Genomic DNA, 18246 nt, shown 5'->3' with positions numbered 1-18246 from the left:
ATTGTGAGAGATGCAAGCGTCGTATATTCAGATGCAAGGTTTGCGTGAGTCGTCAATGGGGACCGGCCCGTCGAGACGGCGTCTTCGGATGAGATGGGATTCTCTGTAGCAGTTGTGGGAACGAGAACATTAAATCCAATGAGATAAAATTCCCAGCTCAGTAGTGAGAGGTCTGATCAAGGCAAGAGAATATTGGACTGGATTTCATCCAATGTCTCCGTCCAGCCTTCAGGAAAAGCGCGTCGCTTGAACCACACCGCTTCTAGAAAGTCAAGACCTTTACCCACATTCTTGAAGCCGAAACGTTTCAGCTCTTCCATCGTTTGGCGAACATATTGTTGTTCGTGCTCCTTTCGAGTCTCCTGCCCAGCAATGAACAGAGGCCAGAGAATAGCTAATTGACCCACTCCCTTCGATAACTTGCGGATCAATGTCAGAATTCGCGTAATGAGCATATCCAGATAAGCTCTATCTGTGATCCAACGTGGTCGGCCCGCGCCAGCTATCTGATGAAGATGCACGAATGTAGCTTTCTCGTACGCTTCAACGCATCCAACATATTCCAACATATCAGGGAATGGAAACCGTCGAAGACTCTCATCATCAAGACCCATTTCCCCCAGTAATTGGAGACTAGTGGGTGTGCTGGCTCTCCAAGCAACGAGGGAGTGGAAAATCTCTTTGTAAACCATATCTTGGTGCTCTGGGGACATCCACTGCTTATCACGCGCGAATGTGCTAATCGCAGCTTGCACCTCCATCATCCCGCACCATGCTTGTCGGAGTTCCACTAAGGTTGGATGTTCGGGGGTGGAGGATGAGGATAGGCTAGGCGTTCCGAGGTTGTATTCCCAGCCGCCTCCGAGGGTCTTCCAGTAATTTCCTTCTACAACTGTGCCACCGGGGGTAGCGCATGCACCTGCAACGTCGAGGTAAGACAGTAGCGAGACAAGGAAAGATCGAAGGGGATGGTTGCATTCGGCGACGCGTTGCACCTCGCGAGGAGATGTACCGCCTGTGTGTGGATAGAAAAGAAGGTTGTAGATCTCTCGGGCACCCTTGAGGTGAACGGCCCAATTATAGTTTTGGGAGTCCATCATCTATTTTGGATACTTGTCAGTGGACTGTTATATTTTTATTCCATTCTTTTCCATTTTTATTAGTGGATGGACAAACCTCGAATAAACAAAGTAAGAGACATGTTGCGAAATCGGTCATTCCTAGCTGTTGGGCTGGACGCGCATAGCGCGCGCGAAACAATTGTACCACCTCGCCATATTGTCTCATTGCGTGTTGAAGGTGTGAATTGCGTTGTGGTCCGATAGTTGTATTTGCCAGATGCAACGCGCCTAGTGCCTGCATAGCTCCGACCATGGACGGTGACGACCGAGCGAAATCGGGAAAGTAATTGCGGTAAGGATTGGTGTTGATAGAGTTGTCATAGATAAGGAGAAGTGTCGACACCTGGTCGATAAAATGCGTAAAGTAGCGCTCATTCGTGCGATGAATGCTCGCAGGTACTCTGGGAGCCAAAGATATAGGATCCTGGAAACAGAAGTTGGCCTGCGATTGTTGAGATACAGTGGTCGGTGAAACCACCACAGCTTCAACCGGCCCCTCATCTTCCTCCTTGATGTTTAACGCAAAAGCTCCTGTCCCCGGTATACCATCGCAGCTAGTAGAGTCCAGAGCTTTCTTCCGTGCCCTGGGCGGTTTCGGCGCCGGTTCTTGCGTTTGTGTGGGCCCGTAGACCTTGAAGGTCATTCTTCCCTGTGCGCCATCGCAATCCAGCCCCAACCTCGTACAGTTATTGCATGTGGGTGAAGCCTCGTCGCATCGCACATGGCGTCGGCGGCATGTCGAGCAGCCTGTAAATCCTCGGTGGTGCCAGCGGCGGACTCGTTTTCGGGGCGGGGCGGAGGACGGGTGGGATTCAGGCGATTCAGACGATCCGGACGTCACTGGTGCGCTCGTTGGGCGAATGTCCATCGGGGAGGGCGACTCGGGGGAGCGCGGGATAGGGTGAAGACATCCAGAACGACCTCATAGGAAAAATGGAAAGAGACCAAAATATTGGAAGAGGGACAAGGCTGAACAACCCCAAGTCCTCAAGTGCGCCAAGGGCGCCCGGGAAGCTTGAATATTATTCGGTGCCGCTGTCGGAAGTCGTTGGGGTCGAGGTCGATCGTCTCTAGTGGTTGATCACTCTTAAACTCTCCCCACTCAGCCACGTCGCTAGCTTGAGATTGTTTTGCCTTTTTGCAGGTGTTTATCTTTCTTGACCTTGATTTTAATATTTGGGGATATTATACCCTCACGAAATAGACATTTTCCCGCTTCTTCAACGGCCCCTCGGCTAATCACTCACACTCACCGTGTAGATCGTCGTGGCGGCTTCCGCGGTTGGATTAGAGGCCCCGACTTGCAGTGCATGGACCCCATTCATCAGGCTGCAGGTGCCCCGATTGTTAGATATCCAGTTGCGTTGATAGGTTGAGCTTGGATGACCCCCTAAATTCAGATCAAATGGAGAAAAAAACCCGAAACTAGGCAAAAGAAAACATGCACTTTGAAACTTGTATATCTGCGAATAGGTAGTAGTTCGAAGGGATGGAGGACGCACTGAGGATTTGCTTTTTATTTCGAGTTCAAGTTACAGAAAGTATTTCTCGGTGCTGAGGACTCGAAACTCTTTAACAGCTTTCAATTCCTATAAGTGGCCCTTATGAGCCCCGGAGATCCACAAAGCCCCCAAGAGACGTGCGAGGTGTAAATATGATTAGTTTCTGTTTTATGCGTTGGTGATTTGCGAAAGTGTTATATTCAAGTTGTAAGAAAGGCTATACCCTACTATGTACTATACTATATTGTGATTTCTTATTATATTATCCTGTGAAATATTTCCATGTGGGGGAAGTTGTGTCAACATATATATATCTGGATTGGGGAGTGTATGTTGCCTAAGGCAGTAGTTTAGGTGTAGAGTACTGTATATCGCATTGTGTAGAAGGCTAAGTAGGGTGGTAGAGGCAATACGTGAGTATGTGTCCGTGTCACGTGATCAGATCGATCCCTGCTGACATGTTGAATGTGTTAAATGTCTTCAACTTGAAGGCGACAGAAGCTATTAAGGTAGACCTGCTTCTACTTCTACTGCCACTGGCATCGATAGTATTTATACCAGTAGTGTTGGATATATTAAATGTCTTATAACACTAATAATAAATATGTGTACAAACAACCTTGGAAAAGGAACAGAGAGGCGGGAGGGGGAATATCAACATCGAAAGAGAAAGACTTCAAGGTGGATACAAGAATAATTGCAGTGTAATCTTATAAATTATATAAACCACAATAATGAACAAAAGTAAATACATAAATATGGTCAGCAGTGTGCCTAGAACGCTTTGCTGCGAAAATAAGGCTGTGCGAGGTTTGCCAAGGATTAGAAATCTGCTAGTCTTGCGCCCGCGAGTACTTAGGCTGAAGTGGCTATTTATGATAGCTGGGTGCTGTGACCTCGCATGCCAAGGAACCGCCTGGTGCCTAGTATTCGCTTGAATGTTAGCGCCAGCGGTTAGAGAATGCATCTGCAGAATAGAGAGGGGGCTTAGGAGCTTAGGGGCTCAGTGGCTCTTGGGGGCCAAACAGTGCCCATTTTCCCCTTGGGCTGCTTTTAAAAGGAGGCTCTACTCCCAGTCAAAAAGAAAAGAAGGGGAAAGGAGAATGTGTATGATACAAGTAGGGTTGTTGTACACTCAAGATGGCGCACAGAAACCAAACTTGGCCAGTTTGGCAAAGCGAGTCCCATGATTCCATTTCTGGTTCCTCAAATAAAGTCAGCGAGGAAAGTGAGCTCCAGCTCCTGTCAGTATTTGTATCCTCATTCTTTCTCACGTTCAGGGGTTATAATGGGGGAGGAGAAATACTGACCATAATATCGCAGGTCTGCTGAAATACCTGATGATCAGCCCGAGGAAGCCAAGCCACTTTCACCAAGCGAACCTCGTACCAAGCCCTCTAAATTGGAGGCCATATTTCGCTCACTCGGTCTAGGAATCATCTTCACTAAAATCGTCAAGCGCGACAAAGAATACCCCAAGGTGGTGGTCTGGAAATCTCACCAAGTGGCACTACCAAAGACGCTATTACATATTGTTCCATTCGGCATATCAATCTTCCTCGTGACTATCAACATAATTGGATACTTCATTGGGACCGAGATCAGCGGGATAGAAGGCTACAACAGCGCCAAACTTGGCGCATTGCAATTCGCAGCCAAATTGCACGAAATCACTATCCTGGCCTCGCTAAGCATGATCGTCTTCACCCTGGTTCAGATGAGGCTTGTCTCACAGAAAGTCGCATTTGGCAGCGTCTTCTCTGGTCTTCAGTTTCAAAGTTTAAGTTATCTCTGGTCCAAGGAACTGTGGGAAGTGATAGTTTCCGAATGGGGGCAACCGCACGGGAAACTCTTCATAGTGACTCTGCTTCTGGGAATGCTCCTCGCGCCCACCGTGGGTCCATCCTCTGCCGTCTTGATGGTCCCAAAGCTCCAAGATTGGCCCGCAGGAGGAACCGAATTTTGGCTCAACGCGACTCGAGATGAGCTCTGGCCGCTGGAAGTCACAGACAGCGATGTCAACCCCTCGTGCCTGGTTGACGATAATAGCCCACAAGAACTGCTATACTGTCCATGGACGGGCCTAAAAGCCTTTCTGGGCGCGTTTCTACCGGGCCTTCGGAATCTGAGCCCCCCCGGAAAATACAACTCGTACGCATGGACCCCGGACGAAGTGTCTCTGCCGGGGAAGTATGGCGCACGCGTCTTGAATGCCAGATCTCCCACCAACATCCCCTTTACGAGTGCGTTCTGTCCGAGCATGGTGGTGGCCGATTCGCTCGCCCTGTCAGGGATGCACTGGGCGCATGCTAGCCAATGTGGGCCCCCGCGGCAGCACTTTGCCTGGCGTAACTCGGCCACCTGGAGTATCAAGAATCTCCAGCAGCCTATCACCAACGTCGCCTGCAACGAGCTAGACTTGAGTGATGGAAGCTCCGATCTCCTTCAAGGTGACACAATGATTGGCTTCCCGGTATGGGACACGTACGTGCCAGGCGCCAACAACGTGCCCACGTACACAATAGCAAATCTAAACAGCTCCGCGCTAGCAACCCAGGTTCTTGATCAGCTCCAAAAGAACAGCTCTCAGCCTGAAGTCTTCTGGCTGGACCTGGACCAGTCCGTATTTGGGAACAATTCGATCGGGGCAATCGTCATGCTGCCCGCAACAGGAGAAGAAGGACAGAACACCAGCAGGATCCTAGCCTGCGAGGTCGACTCCCACTGGATGAGCTTGGAGTATCAGATCAATACCATGTGGGCCGTTCAGGCCGATTTCGACGAACGCGAGAGCGAATCGCGGCCCTTTATTTCTGCCTTGCCACGCATCCACATTGATCCCAGGTGGGCGCAGTATTTAAACCCCTCCTCCTCAACCGACAACAGCACCCTATTCGGAGACATGGCCGCAGCCGCAGGTATCTGGGCCGCCGACTCCGTCGGCACAACGACTAAAGCAGAAGGCAGAGATGTTGTCGATACCTATCCCTTGTACTCCCTCCACGTCCTCGAAGCTATCCTCGCAGGAATGATAACCAACGGCCTCTCCACCCTCAACGCAAAGACTACCATCCAAGGCACACTCCCAGGGCCAGAGAACTGCTCCACCACCTGGGTAGACACATTCTTCCCGCGGAAGCCTAGCGGACTCGGTCGAGGCGCAGGAACGCTGTGGGATATGACGGGCGTCGACACGACAAACATGACCCGGTTCACTATGACGGCGACTGCTAATGGGTACGCGTACGGGCTGAGTGGGGCCACCTCGATAGCTTCGATGGTCGTTCTGCTGGTGTACTGCGCGATGACTATTCCTCACACCGTGTTCGTATGGTGGACGGGCTGGACTTCGTCGAGCTGGGACTCTATCCCAGAGCTGGTTGCCTTAGCCCTTCAATCTAGCCCTACTGATGTCTTGAAGAATACTGGGGCGGGAATATCCACGGCGGCTGTGTTTCGCGAGAAGGTTCAAGTTTTGGATGTGCGCAGGCGGTTGAGGCTGACGTTTAGGGATACGGAGGATGGTGGGTTGATGGTCAAGGCAAATGAGACTTATGAATAGGGAGCCTCTACAATGATTAATGAATAAATGAATAAATAGAATTATGTAATATTCAAATTTTCTAAACAAATAAACATAATTTTCAAAGAATTTGATATTTGAACAAAAAGTGTGAACACACATAAACCTGGCGCCGGCCAGTAGGTAGCCTATTTAGCCCATGTACAAGCCCGCACAAGGGCCCCTACCGGCCTGATCCAAACCCGCCCAACTGCCAGGTCTAGCAAGTCTCCAAAATCCACCTTACGAGACTAAAATACTCCGAAGATTTCGTCATCACTGTCCTCGGAATTATATTATGAATACGAGGACCTGTGAAATCGATGCCGAAAAGGGCTGCTTCTGGCGCCAGAAACGGCCGCCTTTCAAACATATTGCGCCAACCAGACCATCGGCAGCTCGATCCCAACCCAAAATGGAGGCACGATATATGTACCACAAGTACAATTTGACCTGTTTCATGGATCAAGATACAAAGAAATACTGTCTTGGTACTATCATGGATTTCACTACCGTGGAAAGCGCGAAGGACATGCCAACTGATGAGTTGTGCTCGTACTGCTACACCAAACGTGCTCTGAATGAGACAGGCCAGTATCTACAGCAGCTACACGGAGTCCGACAAAGGGACCCTCGAGCTGATTCAATCAACATGCGGCCTGACTGGACCCACCGAGCTGCACGATCCGCCTTATACTGTGACGCCAGCCCCGGACCCCGTTTGTGTCTCAAACACCACCTATACAACCCAAACCGGAGATACCTGCGACAAGCTAGCAAAGCAGTATTTCGTCGCTTCAGCCGCAATCCCCTATGCCAACCCAACTATAATTGGAAACTGTTCTGATCTGCCAGCCAGTCGCGATATCTGCATGCCCCTAGGCTGTGACACGCAATATACGCTCCAAGATGACGACAACTGCTGGCAACTCGAGCATGACTATGAGTTCGCTCCAGACTCCATTCGCCAATCCAACCCCTGGCTGGATTCGGATTGTCTGAACATGCAAGGCGCCCGCGAAATTCTCGGCAGCGTCCTTTGCCTTTCTCCTCATCGCGATACCTATAATACAACTGGTGACGGCATCACAACAACTACTGGAAATGGAGGTTATGCACAAGGCGTGGTTGCACCACCTGCGAACTCTATTGTTGCACCTGGAACTACGACGAAATGCGGTCGGTGGTACTCCGCGACGGCTGATGATTTATGCGTCCAGATCTGCTTGAAGTCTGAAATTTCGGCGAAAATTTTCAAGGCGGCGAACCCTTCTCTGGCGACTGACTGTGACAATAACTTGGTTGCTGGTGATGCTTATTGCGTTGGGCCGGTTCCTCACTGGAATGAAACTGCGTACTGGACTGAGACCGCTACTACCAGTAGGGCTGTCTCCACTCCATTGGCACCGGCCGAAGCCACTGCCAGCGTTTGATTATGGATACTTGAGGGCAATTTTCTCAGTATAAATTTGAACATACATACAGAACTTGATGTATCAAAGCTGCTACAGAGGCGAAATCAGTTTCACCTCCAGCGCTCAAGTGCTACTCTTTTGGATCTCCGAGACTGAAACACGCTAGTCCGTATTACGTTTAGATAATTTCATAACTTTGAGGTGTATTGTAATGTCACTGTATGTCTCATTAAAGCATTCCAAAGGTTGTATTTCCAACAAATCTCAAAACCCGTGGTAAAACTACTCCATTTGTATTCAAAGTGATGCGATCTCCTAGATGTGACTATTCTTTCAAACATTCACCAAGACTGGGTGTCCGGTTGTAAAGGTAGGCTGGTCCAACAATCCCACCACTCGCTTCTGAAAGTCTGCTCGAGCACCTGGGGCCAGATACTTTGAAGGACGGACACAACTCTACTAGAGAGGCGGACCTCTTCATCGCTAGGAGACTCATCCCAATTTTTTTGCCTGGCTCGTTTTATCTCCAATGCCCTTTTCCCAATCTGCTCCATGACAGGTACTCCTGGATTCTCAAGTTTATTACCTGTAAGTCGATATGATCGCGCAAAGCAGTCGAGCAAGTAATGCTCCTCTTGGGCAAAGCGCACGTTTCCGTATGGGAAAATTCGTAGGTCTTTCAAACTGGGGCTCTTGTCTTTGATCTTGGTCCAAATCTGGAGAGCCAGGCTCTCGTCCATGGCTGCATTTATGAAAGTTCGTCGGAGATCGAGATCGTCTGTTTCGGGAGGGCTGCTCACCATCCTCGGTACCTTTGGTCGAGCATCGAAATCCAAATCTAGAAATAGTCTTTGGAGGTTGGGGAGGGTACCCAGCGCTTTGTACAACTCACACTCTGCTTGGTTGCCCGCTGACCTCTTCATTTGAAGGCGCAGCTCTTCCATGTTCGGACAAAGATTCATGATTTCGAGGAGCTTGGAAGAATTGAGTCTGGGATACTGGTGGACCTTGTTGGGCACGAGAGCAAGTCCCTTCAATGACGGTCCATGACGCTGGATGATTCTGTCCAAGGCTTCAACATCGCGAAGGCCCCTGACATAAAGATATTCCAAGGGGCGAAAGGCAAGTATCCCAGCCATTGATTCTTCGATGTCAGTCCCGATGGTCGCAGGTCTCTCGATCCTTCTGCCGAGATCAAGGAAAAGCCTCTTTAGATTTGGCAACAAGTCGGCAACATTGACAAGTTTCCTTGGTTCACAAACACAACCAATGTCGAGTGAGCGGAGTTGAGAAAGGTCTCCGGCGGCAGCTAATTTGGAAAGCATAATTCCTTCGGGCCGGTTGCAGGGAATTGTGACTGATTCCAACTGGGATATTGCCTTCGGCTTGGCTTTATCAATCAAGCTTTGCCATGTCGCTTTCAGTAGATCCACTCCGGCTTTATGAACACCATCATTGGGCTTCAGACAGAGGTGCTTTAGCCCCGGGCTGGTGAATAAGAAAGGCATCATCTCCCAAAGTTGCTGGTGTTCGGCCGACCGCCTGTAATAAATGGAAATCGCCGTTGTCAGGGTGTGAAGGCCCGGCATCTGAAGAGTATCCATTTTGAATTCGCTAGAATATCTAGACACCGATGTAGTATCTGGATAGAGTGGACTAGGTCCCACTTTTTGGTTGCTGAGAATATTCAGCCTGCAATCGGGATGGTAGCGCCAAAATGCTTCCGTCAAGTCGGCTGTGAAGTCGTCGTTCGTGATAAAATCGAATTGATCAAGATGGTTCAAGCTAGCAATGAGAGATACGACCGGTGCCCAGTTTGGAGTTTTCCCAATGCTTCTGTGGGAATTCGAAAGTAAGTCTCCGCCGGTTGTTGAGTAGCAAGAGGTCATATAATGCTCCAAGAAGCCTTTTCTCGTCGCCGGGTTTGGGTCAGTCACCATGTTGAGTGCCCATGGCTCTAGCGTCCATGGCCGGGCTTCTCTGAATTCAGACTCCGGCGACAATTCAATACAGACAAGGGATAACCTCCTAGCAAATTTCGCGAAAATACTCGCCCGGGGAGCTTCTGTCACTTTCGACAATGCAGCCTCCAGGTCTTGGAATGTATTGAATATCAGTGTGATGTTTCGGTAAAGGATAGGGACTGTCGCCTGGTTGCAAAGACGGTTGATCTGACTGAAAGATGACAGGTCTTTGGGTGGACAGTATGCAGGACCCTCGAGCTAATCCTCATCAGCATGAGGAATGGCGTGAACTAGGGAGGTCCCGTTAGGGACGTACATTGAGGCATATTTGCTGTAGAATTTCAATCGGAAGGCGATCCATTACGAACTGTATCGAGGTTGCAAAGGGAAGAGAGAAATCGACTTGAAATCGTCGAGACTAGTGAACTCTTAGCGCGTATGACTTCCAAGGTGGAACCCGGTCCCGCATGCACCATTTTAAGGGAAATCCCACCCATCTATAACCCACTCTCTTGTTACCCATAAAGCGGCACTCGCACTTTACCGAGGTGCCATCCGGTCGCATATTGTCAACACCCAAGTTGTGAAGCTAGAACTGTAGGTTCCAAGTAACAATGTGTAATTGAACGCGAAGAACCAAAAATTCGGTACCTAACAAGCATCATTCAGAACTTCGGTACTCAGTTTCAGGACTTATTCAGGCTGCGGCCATGATTCCAAAAGGGTTTCATCTCCCAATGACTCGATAGTTGCCGTACTCTGCGTCGGCACGTCAATGAGGACTTCATAAAGCCCCGGATAAAGCACACGGCCCCCGCGATTCATCACACGAGCTGAGTCTCCAAGCGTGAACTGTAGCGTCGTAGCTGGTGTCTCTCCAGGCAATATCTTCTTTGCGCGCGTATACGCACCAAGCTTCTTGATGGCATGAAGAGGCGGGCCAACCTTGGTAGCAATGAAACCAAGCACAACGAAGCCGGATTCCCGAAAACCAGTGTTTTTTACATCAACAGAAATCAACGGCAACTGGCACAGATCCGGATATTGGGCGTCGCAATTAGCCAGCAATTTCTTGAGTTGATAAGAACCCAGATGCACGAACTCGTTCCGGGTGGACGATGACCATTGGTGTGCCAGCTTACCCTGTAATGAGGTCGAAAGGTTTGTGTAATGTAATACATGCCCGAAAGGCAGTACTGCATCATTGTAATACTAGTAGGTTCGTCCCGGTTGGCCATTCTGTGAATGAAGGGCCATATCCGACATGGGAATCTCATCAACGTACTTTGCCGGGTACTGGGTGACCGGTAGTCTACCTGCGGGAGATACTGTGCCATCCAGAACATCAAAGATGGCTGGACCACCATCGTGACCGGGGTAAGCCGCCCAAATAATGGCAGAAACGTTGGGGTTGTTGAGAAGAGCTGTGTCATCAAGTTGCTCGCCAAGCTGCACCACCACACAGGGCTTTCCAAGAGCACATAGCTCCTTGACCAGACTCAGCTGAGAGGTAAGCCAGGCGATGGATGAGCGATCGTTGAGCTCACTTGAAGTTGTAACATCAATGCCCCCAAAGTAGAGAACAACATCAGATTTCTTGGCAGCGTTGATCTGTTCAGTCCAGTTGTCTGTTTCATTTTGTGAGGTGTCTGGTCCAGTTGCGTAATATGTCTCGAGGCGTCTGCGCTCTGTCGCATAGAGGGGACTGTGATAGTAGGGCGACACACCAATAGCTACCCAGCATCTCCCAGGTCGCATTGGCATAAGCTCCAATAAGCGCTGTCTTGGTGTGCATCGTAAGATTTAAAGGTAGAGTTCCGTCATTTTTGAGCAGAACCATACTTTGCGCCGCCGTGTTGCGTGTCAAAGCTTGACTGCGTGCTGTGTTTACTGCCGACCAACCCAGTGACACGTAAGGATCCGTGGATTTGGGCCCAAGGTAGCCAACACGTACTGAAGGCCTCAAATTGGCGACGCAGAGCGGCATCGATTGTCTTTTCCGGGAGGAGTGACTGATTGTATGCTTCCGAAATACCCGTTGGGGTATCTCCAGAGCATACAAGATCAATCCCCGTCTTGAAAGCTAATGCACTGAATTCAGAAAGACTTGAAGTGTAATTTGTTCGCCTCGCAGTTTCATTCACAAGGCCACGATCTGTGACCACATACTGATGAGGCCGTCCAGTTCCAATGCTGTCGCAGGATGCGGTTTATGAGGTATGAGTTGGCACAGGCCGGGATGCCGTTTACCATATTGTACGAGCACATCATGGAAGAGACTTTAGAGTCACGAGCACATTGTTGAAATGGGGGCAAATAGTACTCAACAAGGTCCTGCATTGTAATGTTTGCCTTGAAGGCGTAGCGACTGTATCCGCCCCATGTTTCCAGGTCATATCTAGCGTAGTGCTTGCAGGTTGCCAGTGTCTTTTTAATGGAGGAGCTGTGGTTTCTTTCAAGTCCAAGAAGAAAATTCTCGGCATATCCCTTAATTTGTCTCGGGTCTTCTCTAGGTGCCTCAGAGCCACGGCCCCAGCGCGGATCGCGGTATGGGTTGACGTTCGGAGTCCAGAAGTCGAGCCCAGCCTGGTAGATCATCTCATCATCAAAGGCAGCGGCGAGTAGCAGAGGCGTAGCAAATGAAGTAGCGGATGGGTACTCTCCCACAGGATCCTCGATGACAATGGAAAAGCTCACACCAAAGTCCACACCCTCGGAGATGCCTACCCCATGAAGTGCTTCATTCCACCAGTTATAAGACGGAAGACCCAGTCGAGAAGACCCGGTACTTGCTTGCATACCAATGGAACCTGGTATACAACCTGGAGAAACGGAGGCAGTGACAATCTGGATTACATCTTCATTTTCACTGACCGGAGCTCAACAGCCGGGCAGCTTGAAGTCAATACTGATAAGGCTCCCTATTACTTCGACCTCTGGAGTGGAGCTGTCATTCCTTGTTTTGAATATCAGCGCAAGAACGGGTCTGTTTTCGTTCCTTTGCACCTGGCCGCCAATCAAACCGCTGTTATTGGTTGGAGCAACAAGCCACTCACAGGTATTATGGGCTTGTCTGCACATGTACTCGAAGCTCCCCAGACAGTGATCGGCTATGGCATGCATGATTGCGATAAAAGGATCGAGGTTCATGTTGGAGCTGGTCAAACCGATAGGCTTCTCAAATTATCAAATCGGAAATCTCAATTGCTCAGCTCATCAATGGCACCGCCTCATTTCAGTCTTTCCAATTGGACCTTGATTGCAGAACACTGGGAAACACCTACAAACAGGAGCGACGCCTCGGTGATTTCCGAGAAGCACAACGCCACGAACAATCTCCACAAGCTCGTTTCTTGGAAGTCCATCCAGGGATTTCAGAACGCATCCGGAGTTGGGTATTATACCACCAAACTCACCTGGCTTCCTGCAAGTAACGTCAATGTGACAGCCGATGGCGCATACCTTAAATTACCCAAGGTGACACACGCACTGCGTGTTGCGGTCAATGGAGAGTACCTCCCGCCTGTCGATTACAATGCGCCACGAATGGACATTTCCAAATATTTGCACACAGGCCAGAACGAGATACTCGCTGTTGTTCCAACTACGATGTGGAATTACATTCGAAGTATCTTCCTTGATATTACGAACGGTGGCGTGAGTTCGTATCTGGTTCAAGCTGGCAGCTCCTATTGGCCATCTATGACTGATAATGGGCTCATTGGAAATGAGGAAGTGGATCCAATTGTGAAGTTGGAGATTGAACTATGAGGGTCCTAGGAGTAGATAGCACCATCTTCATACTGCTTTTTATAGCAGACTTACAAGGGTGAATACTTTGAAATTGAAGCTTTTTGACTTCCCAAGGTCTGAAGATCAAAATTGAAGTAGTGGGTACCATCACGTAGGTAAATGATATGTAGATAAAATAAGTATACATTCTCATTGGAACTTTGAAATCAACTGAAGAATAGTCTTACGCATACCTAGGTAGGTTTCTACTTGTGTCTGCACGTGTGTTGATAGTCAGACTGGCATCGCTTATTTTCCGATAATACAATAGGTATGGTATGACGGCAGCCACCTGGTCGGCATTCCGATAATTCAATCACCAGGTCATCGAGAATATTTCGAGTGCAATGTATATTCAATATTTTACAGATGTAAATATATAGCTCTGTGTATATGCATTGCAATGTGAAGAACATGCATCGCTGGACAGAATTGAGAAAGGAAAACTGACGGGAGAAAGGAAAGTGGAAAGGAAAAGAGAAAAATAAGAAGAAAAAAATGGTACAACTTCGCGCAACAGTTAGAATGAAGGAATAATGACTGCAAGTGTCACTGGAAATCTAAAGAGTGTGAATATCAAGCTAAACTCTCTGTAGTGCGACACAATAACCCACTTCTCAAGTCGTAGTGCCACATGTCACTACCAAGTCCACTCCAAGTATAAAGACTCTCACTAGGGTCATACTTGCGCTTGATCTCAAGAAGCCGATCGTAATTCTCACCATAGAAGTCATGCTTCCAAGTGGTACTGAAAGGATTTCCTTCGTTCATATAGGCACCAGTGTTGGGAGCCCATTCTCTCCAAACAGGCTCTCTGTGTGCTTCATACCAATCGGCCCCGCTTTTCAAGCCCGCGGTCGCGTCTTCAGTTGCGTTGATTGATGCCCCGTATGTCATGACATGAGTGTAGGCCTCACGCCAGGCTGGAAGAACACTTCCACGCATTTCTTCGGGAACGTTGGCGGGACCAAGACCGGCTTGCAGGCCGAACAGAAGAATTGATCCAGTGGACTCTTCGCTGGAAAGAATCCGCTGGAGGTATACAATGAGATCTTTCTTGGGAATATCGGAAAGCTCTCGACGGCCAAGAAGACGGCTTGTGAGCAGGCTGACGGCTCCGGCTTCGGTGGTTGAGCCAGAGTAGGTGTAGTAGTTTTTGGTGGTTGGTGTGGTCAAAGTGAAGTTCAAGTAGTTGCCGTACTTGACGTTTCGGATCTGTTCTGCGAGTTTTTTGATTGTGACGTTCATCTGCGCAGTGGTCATGTTGAAACCTGTCAAGCTGATGGACGCGGCCGCACCAGGGACGGTTTGATCCAGACCTAGGAGTGTCACAATTTCTTCCTTTGTAAGGGCGGTGATGCTGCCCGTGAGACCAGTGTCCATAATATCGGGGATTGAAGAAACAACATGAGCTAATGCATTCCATGATCCAGCCTCGCTAGCGTTGGACTGGGAGCCGGCATAGAAAGCAACACCGCCAGTAACCATGTTTTCGGGGACCGGGTGTGTCTTCAGAACATACTCTGTCACCACACCGAATTGGCCACCACCGCCACCACGGACAGCCCAGAAGAGATCTTGGTTTTGAGCAGCGTTTGCAACGAGGCGGCGACCGTCGGTTGTGATGACAGTTGCCTGGTATACTTGATCCGATGCAAGACCATAGTGACTGGAGAGCCAACCGTGACCACCGTTCTGGATCAAACCACCCAGTCCGACCGTGGAATCTTCACCACCCACGATAGCTCTGTTCACATTGTTTGCTGCAAGGTCCGCAGATCCCCAGTTGTTTCCACTGCCAAGTATCATCACGTCTGCAGTCTCGTTGCAACCAGGTAGCTTCCAGGTTGGTCGGTGTTGGGCGTGCTTGAAGTTGTGAGTCCAAACGGAGATCGAAAATGCACCAGTAGAGCTAGAAGAGAAGAATCATCAATAAGAAGCATTATACAAACTGCGATTGAATCACTTGCCGGCCATTGAGATCATGCCCGGTTCCCTTCACAACAATGCGAATATTGCGCTGAGAAGCCCATTTCATTGCTGTGGCGATCTGGGTCTCGGTGGTGGCATTCACAATATACTGTGGAAGCCCGCCAATTGTGCATCCTCTAGTCTTGGTGTACCCAGTGGCACTCGGTGGTAGACAGGAATTGTTGGTATAGATCGGGTAATCAATACTCTCGGGCCAGGCAGAGTGGTATGAGGCATAAGTCCAGTGGTTCTCGACATCCGTGCAGGTTTCGGGAGATTGAAGTGGATTTCCAGGGTAGCAAGATGAAGCTGCGGGGGAAGTTCTGAGGAGAGCTCCCTGTAAGGTCCGGTTAAGTGCACGCCATTCGTTGGTGGATGGCCAGGTCAAGTCATTTGGAGAAGTCTTGCAATCTTGGCTGGCGGAAGCTGCGACCGTTAGCAGCAGATATGAGGTAGCTGCTTTGCAGAAGAAGCGGACCATAGTCGCTTTGATTTTCCGATCTAGGAGGCTGTTGACTGATTTCGATGCAGATCAAAATTTTACATGTCGGGCGACCCGATACTTATAGCTACAGAATCCACGTGGTAAATTATATACGAACACGACTAAGGAGCATGAAAAGGCCCAGGCCTAAAGGGAAATATTAATTAGCAATAGAAAGCTGTGGAGGTAAAACGTTTCCTTGGGAATGAAGAAAACGTACGTAGTCGCAATTTGATCGTCGATCAGTTACCATTCAAGCTATGTGGGTCTCATCTGGGCGCCCGAAGTGGAAATTCCTGGCGTATTCGTGTCGAAGTTGAAGTTCCACGGTTCTATTGCAGAGTGGTGAGGACTCTGACCTGCTTAGACTTAGAATAAAAAAGTTAATTTCATCACAGTGGATTGAAGGATCGATAACTGGAAAGAAAAGCAAGGAATAAGGCCGAGTAATAACGGTGGATGGTGGTTGGCCGTTGTTCGCTTCAGTATCGCACTATGGGGGCCCTATTATACAAATGACACCCGTGTGACAAATCACAGCCATGGGTCATTAATTCTATTGAGATCCTAAAGACTCTTGGATTCCTGTGATGACATGTCGATCCCAACCTAACATGAGCCACGAAGATTCCATAAACTTCAAAATCAGACGGCAATAGGCCAGAATAATTGAAGAACACGGTTCTTTCCTCTCAAGCAAGCCAATGAACTCATCAGGTCGTCGATATATCCAGCAAACGAAAAATGGTATCAAGCTGATACCATATTTTCCAGCGCTTCGCATCTGATGTAATTCCTCGAATATCCCCCGCAAATCCCGAAGAGCCTCGATGTATATCTCGTGCGATGCGCTCTCAGCAACTTGTGGCTGCAAGAGGCATTCCACTTCGTCAATACATGACTGAGGTTCCCGAAGCTCGGGTTCCAGCCATGTGCCCACGCCTTGGATAGCTGGAACATCTTGACTCTCCAGGACGTCAGAGAAGATCCTTTTATGGCTGGACATCAATATTGATCGGACACTTCTCATGAGAACTAACCATTCAGCCTGCCCAGCCCCACTAAAGACCAGGTATTCACCAGGCCTTGGACTGTGTGCGCAATAAACAAAACATATCAGGACTGCAGACATGTAGATTATCTGACAGTTATTTGAGTCAAGGATAGATAGGATGGCAGTCACAGACCAAACCCCAAATGTGAAATCGTCATCTCTTTTCATCACATACCCATTTCGGAGCTCTGGGTGTAGGTGTGCCTTGTGAAAAGCTGCCATTGCTAAGATAAGGTGGAAGATGGAGGACGAAGAGAATCCCCATTGTGGTAGATGGATCTGCAGACTTGATTGTGGTCGGTTGCTTGATCAGCCAGAGTGCGGTATGTTTCCGTGATGAAGTGGTGGAAGAGTCGTAGATCGTCGAATGATATGTCATCATTGTTCCGTGAACAAGCATTATCGTCATTGGATTCGAGACTAGGGGAGGAGGTTCCGTCTCGAGATGCTCGGGCTGTTTCTTCCACCGACGCGTGGCCCCCTGCTTGGTATTAAAAGGGCTTGAATCGAAATTGTTTGATTGCTCGTATTAATATTGAAGGCGCGGAGGAAGGTGAGACTGGCAAAGGAACAAGTGGTGAAGAAAAGACTGGTTTTGTGTTCTTAGGATCGATCGCTTCTATTTTTCTGGCACTGCTGGAAGCGAATTTAAACGAGTGCAAGTGGCTTACTTCTCTGGAAGCAACTTTCTGCTAATCACAATCCAGATCCTCCACAACGAATGCTACAGCTGGAAGTTAACAGTGTGCTTCTTTTGCTCATTTTGAATGAGATAAGAATAGTGAAACCGAAAAAGAGTAACACTGACCTCAATCAGTGTCTGAGTGTGTCCACTTTGCAACACTAGTTAACCAATATCGTGTCTGCCTTATTATTGCAGTAATTCACAGGTCCGCCGTACACACAATACATATTGTGCATAATTCTCCGGTAATACGTATATCCCTTTGAGTCTACATTTCAAGGTTTAAAACTAATCAGGTGTTCCTAAAGCGTATTGATCCGGGGGTTTTCCGATCTAATTCATCCCCGCTGCGATATTCCCCGCCCCAACGAACTATACTTTCACCTTATTTCTCAGGTGCATGGATGATCTCGACCCTCATCTAGATATCCTTCATAACAGTCTCAAAAACGAGGTACCGAGCACCTCGTTATTCTAAAGAAGAAAATCGGCGTCCCCGATGAATCTGCCTTGCTGCCTTCATTACCTGAAACAACGGTTCGCTGTATACCCCTGCACACGCGCCATGCTAATGCACCCTGGATTGCTCACAGCCCCCAAGCGCGCAAAATTCCTGACCCACGAAGGAACCCTCCAATAATATCTATTCAAATCTCTCAAAATATGTAGATATGCAAGCGTTCTTGTGACTTCAAG

The 18246-nt window shown here is 48.7% G+C and overlaps 9 protein-coding genes across 9 annotated transcripts; 3 read left to right on the top strand and 6 right to left on the bottom strand.

Moving 5' to 3' along the window:
* Window positions 1–176: 176 nt before the first annotated feature.
* On the bottom strand, window positions 177–1989 carry N7478_007604 (Zn(II)2Cys6 transcription factor; the record flags this gene model as incomplete). Its single annotated transcript, XM_056923818.1, has 2 exons — window positions 177–1100; window positions 1177–1989. The coding sequence occupies 2 exons, from the start codon at window positions 1987–1989 to the stop codon at window positions 177–179; spliced, it is 1737 nt and encodes a 578-aa protein (XP_056776544.1).
* A 1774-nt stretch (window positions 1990–3763) lies between these two features.
* N7478_007603 (uncharacterized protein) lies at window positions 3764–6185 on the top strand (the record flags this gene model as incomplete). The annotated part of the gene is made up of 2 exons (XM_056923817.1): window positions 3764–3867; window positions 3947–6185. The coding sequence occupies 2 exons, from the start codon at window positions 3764–3766 to the stop codon at window positions 6183–6185; spliced, it is 2343 nt and encodes a 780-aa protein (XP_056776543.1).
* A 298-nt stretch (window positions 6186–6483) lies between these two features.
* N7478_007602 (Peptidoglycan-binding Lysin subgroup) lies at window positions 6484–7618 on the top strand (the record flags this gene model as incomplete). The annotated part of the gene is given in 2 exon segments (XM_056923816.1): window positions 6484–6779; window positions 6793–7618. The coding sequence occupies 2 exon segments, from the start codon at window positions 6484–6486 to the stop codon at window positions 7616–7618; spliced, it is 1122 nt and encodes a 373-aa protein (XP_056776542.1).
* A 323-nt stretch (window positions 7619–7941) lies between these two features.
* On the bottom strand, window positions 7942–9925 carry N7478_007601 (uncharacterized protein; the record flags this gene model as incomplete). Its single annotated transcript, XM_056923815.1, has 2 exons — window positions 7942–9822; window positions 9881–9925. 2 exons carry the CDS (start codon window positions 9923–9925, stop codon window positions 7942–7944), a joined length of 1926 nt encoding a protein of 641 aa, XP_056776541.1.
* An 851-nt stretch (window positions 9926–10776) lies between these two features.
* N7478_007600 (glycoside hydrolase family 3 protein) lies at window positions 10777–11328 on the bottom strand (the record flags this gene model as incomplete). The annotated part of the gene is made up of 1 exon (XM_056923814.1): window positions 10777–11328. The coding sequence occupies one exon, from the start codon at window positions 11326–11328 to the stop codon at window positions 10777–10779; it is 552 nt and encodes a 183-aa protein (XP_056776540.1).
* Window positions 11329–11700: 372 nt separating this feature from the next.
* On the bottom strand, window positions 11701–12363 carry N7478_007599 (putative exo-1-4-beta-xylosidase bxlB; the record flags this gene model as incomplete). The annotated part of the gene is made up of 1 exon (XM_056923813.1): window positions 11701–12363. One exon carries the CDS (start codon window positions 12361–12363, stop codon window positions 11701–11703), a length of 663 nt encoding a protein of 220 aa, XP_056776539.1.
* Window positions 12364–12627: 264 nt separating this feature from the next.
* On the top strand, window positions 12628–13335 carry N7478_007598 (uncharacterized protein; the record flags this gene model as incomplete). Its single annotated transcript, XM_056923812.1, has 1 exon — window positions 12628–13335. The coding sequence occupies one exon, from the start codon at window positions 12628–12630 to the stop codon at window positions 13333–13335; it is 708 nt and encodes a 235-aa protein (XP_056776538.1).
* A 597-nt stretch (window positions 13336–13932) lies between these two features.
* Window positions 13933–15808, bottom strand: N7478_007597 (putative isoamyl alcohol oxidase; the record flags this gene model as incomplete). The annotated part of the gene is made up of 2 exons (XM_056923811.1): window positions 13933–15268; window positions 15309–15808. The coding sequence occupies 2 exons, from the start codon at window positions 15806–15808 to the stop codon at window positions 13933–13935; spliced, it is 1836 nt and encodes a 611-aa protein (XP_056776537.1).
* A 559-nt stretch (window positions 15809–16367) lies between these two features.
* On the bottom strand, window positions 16368–17087 carry N7478_007596 (uncharacterized protein; the record flags this gene model as incomplete). Its single annotated transcript, XM_056923810.1, has 2 exons — window positions 16368–16902; window positions 17041–17087. The coding sequence occupies 2 exons, from the start codon at window positions 17085–17087 to the stop codon at window positions 16368–16370; spliced, it is 582 nt and encodes a 193-aa protein (XP_056776536.1).
* Window positions 17088–18246: the final 1159 nt, after the last annotated feature.

This window comes from Penicillium angulare (assembly GCF_028827245.1).
Source record: "Penicillium angulare strain IBT 27051 chromosome Unknown utg000005l_segment0_segment0, whole genome shotgun sequence".
Taxonomy (NCBI): Eukaryota; Fungi; Ascomycota; class Eurotiomycetes; order Eurotiales; family Aspergillaceae; genus Penicillium; species Penicillium angulare.
The sequence above is the reverse complement of the archived record's forward strand: the minus strand, read 5'-3'. Positions and strand labels throughout refer to the sequence as shown.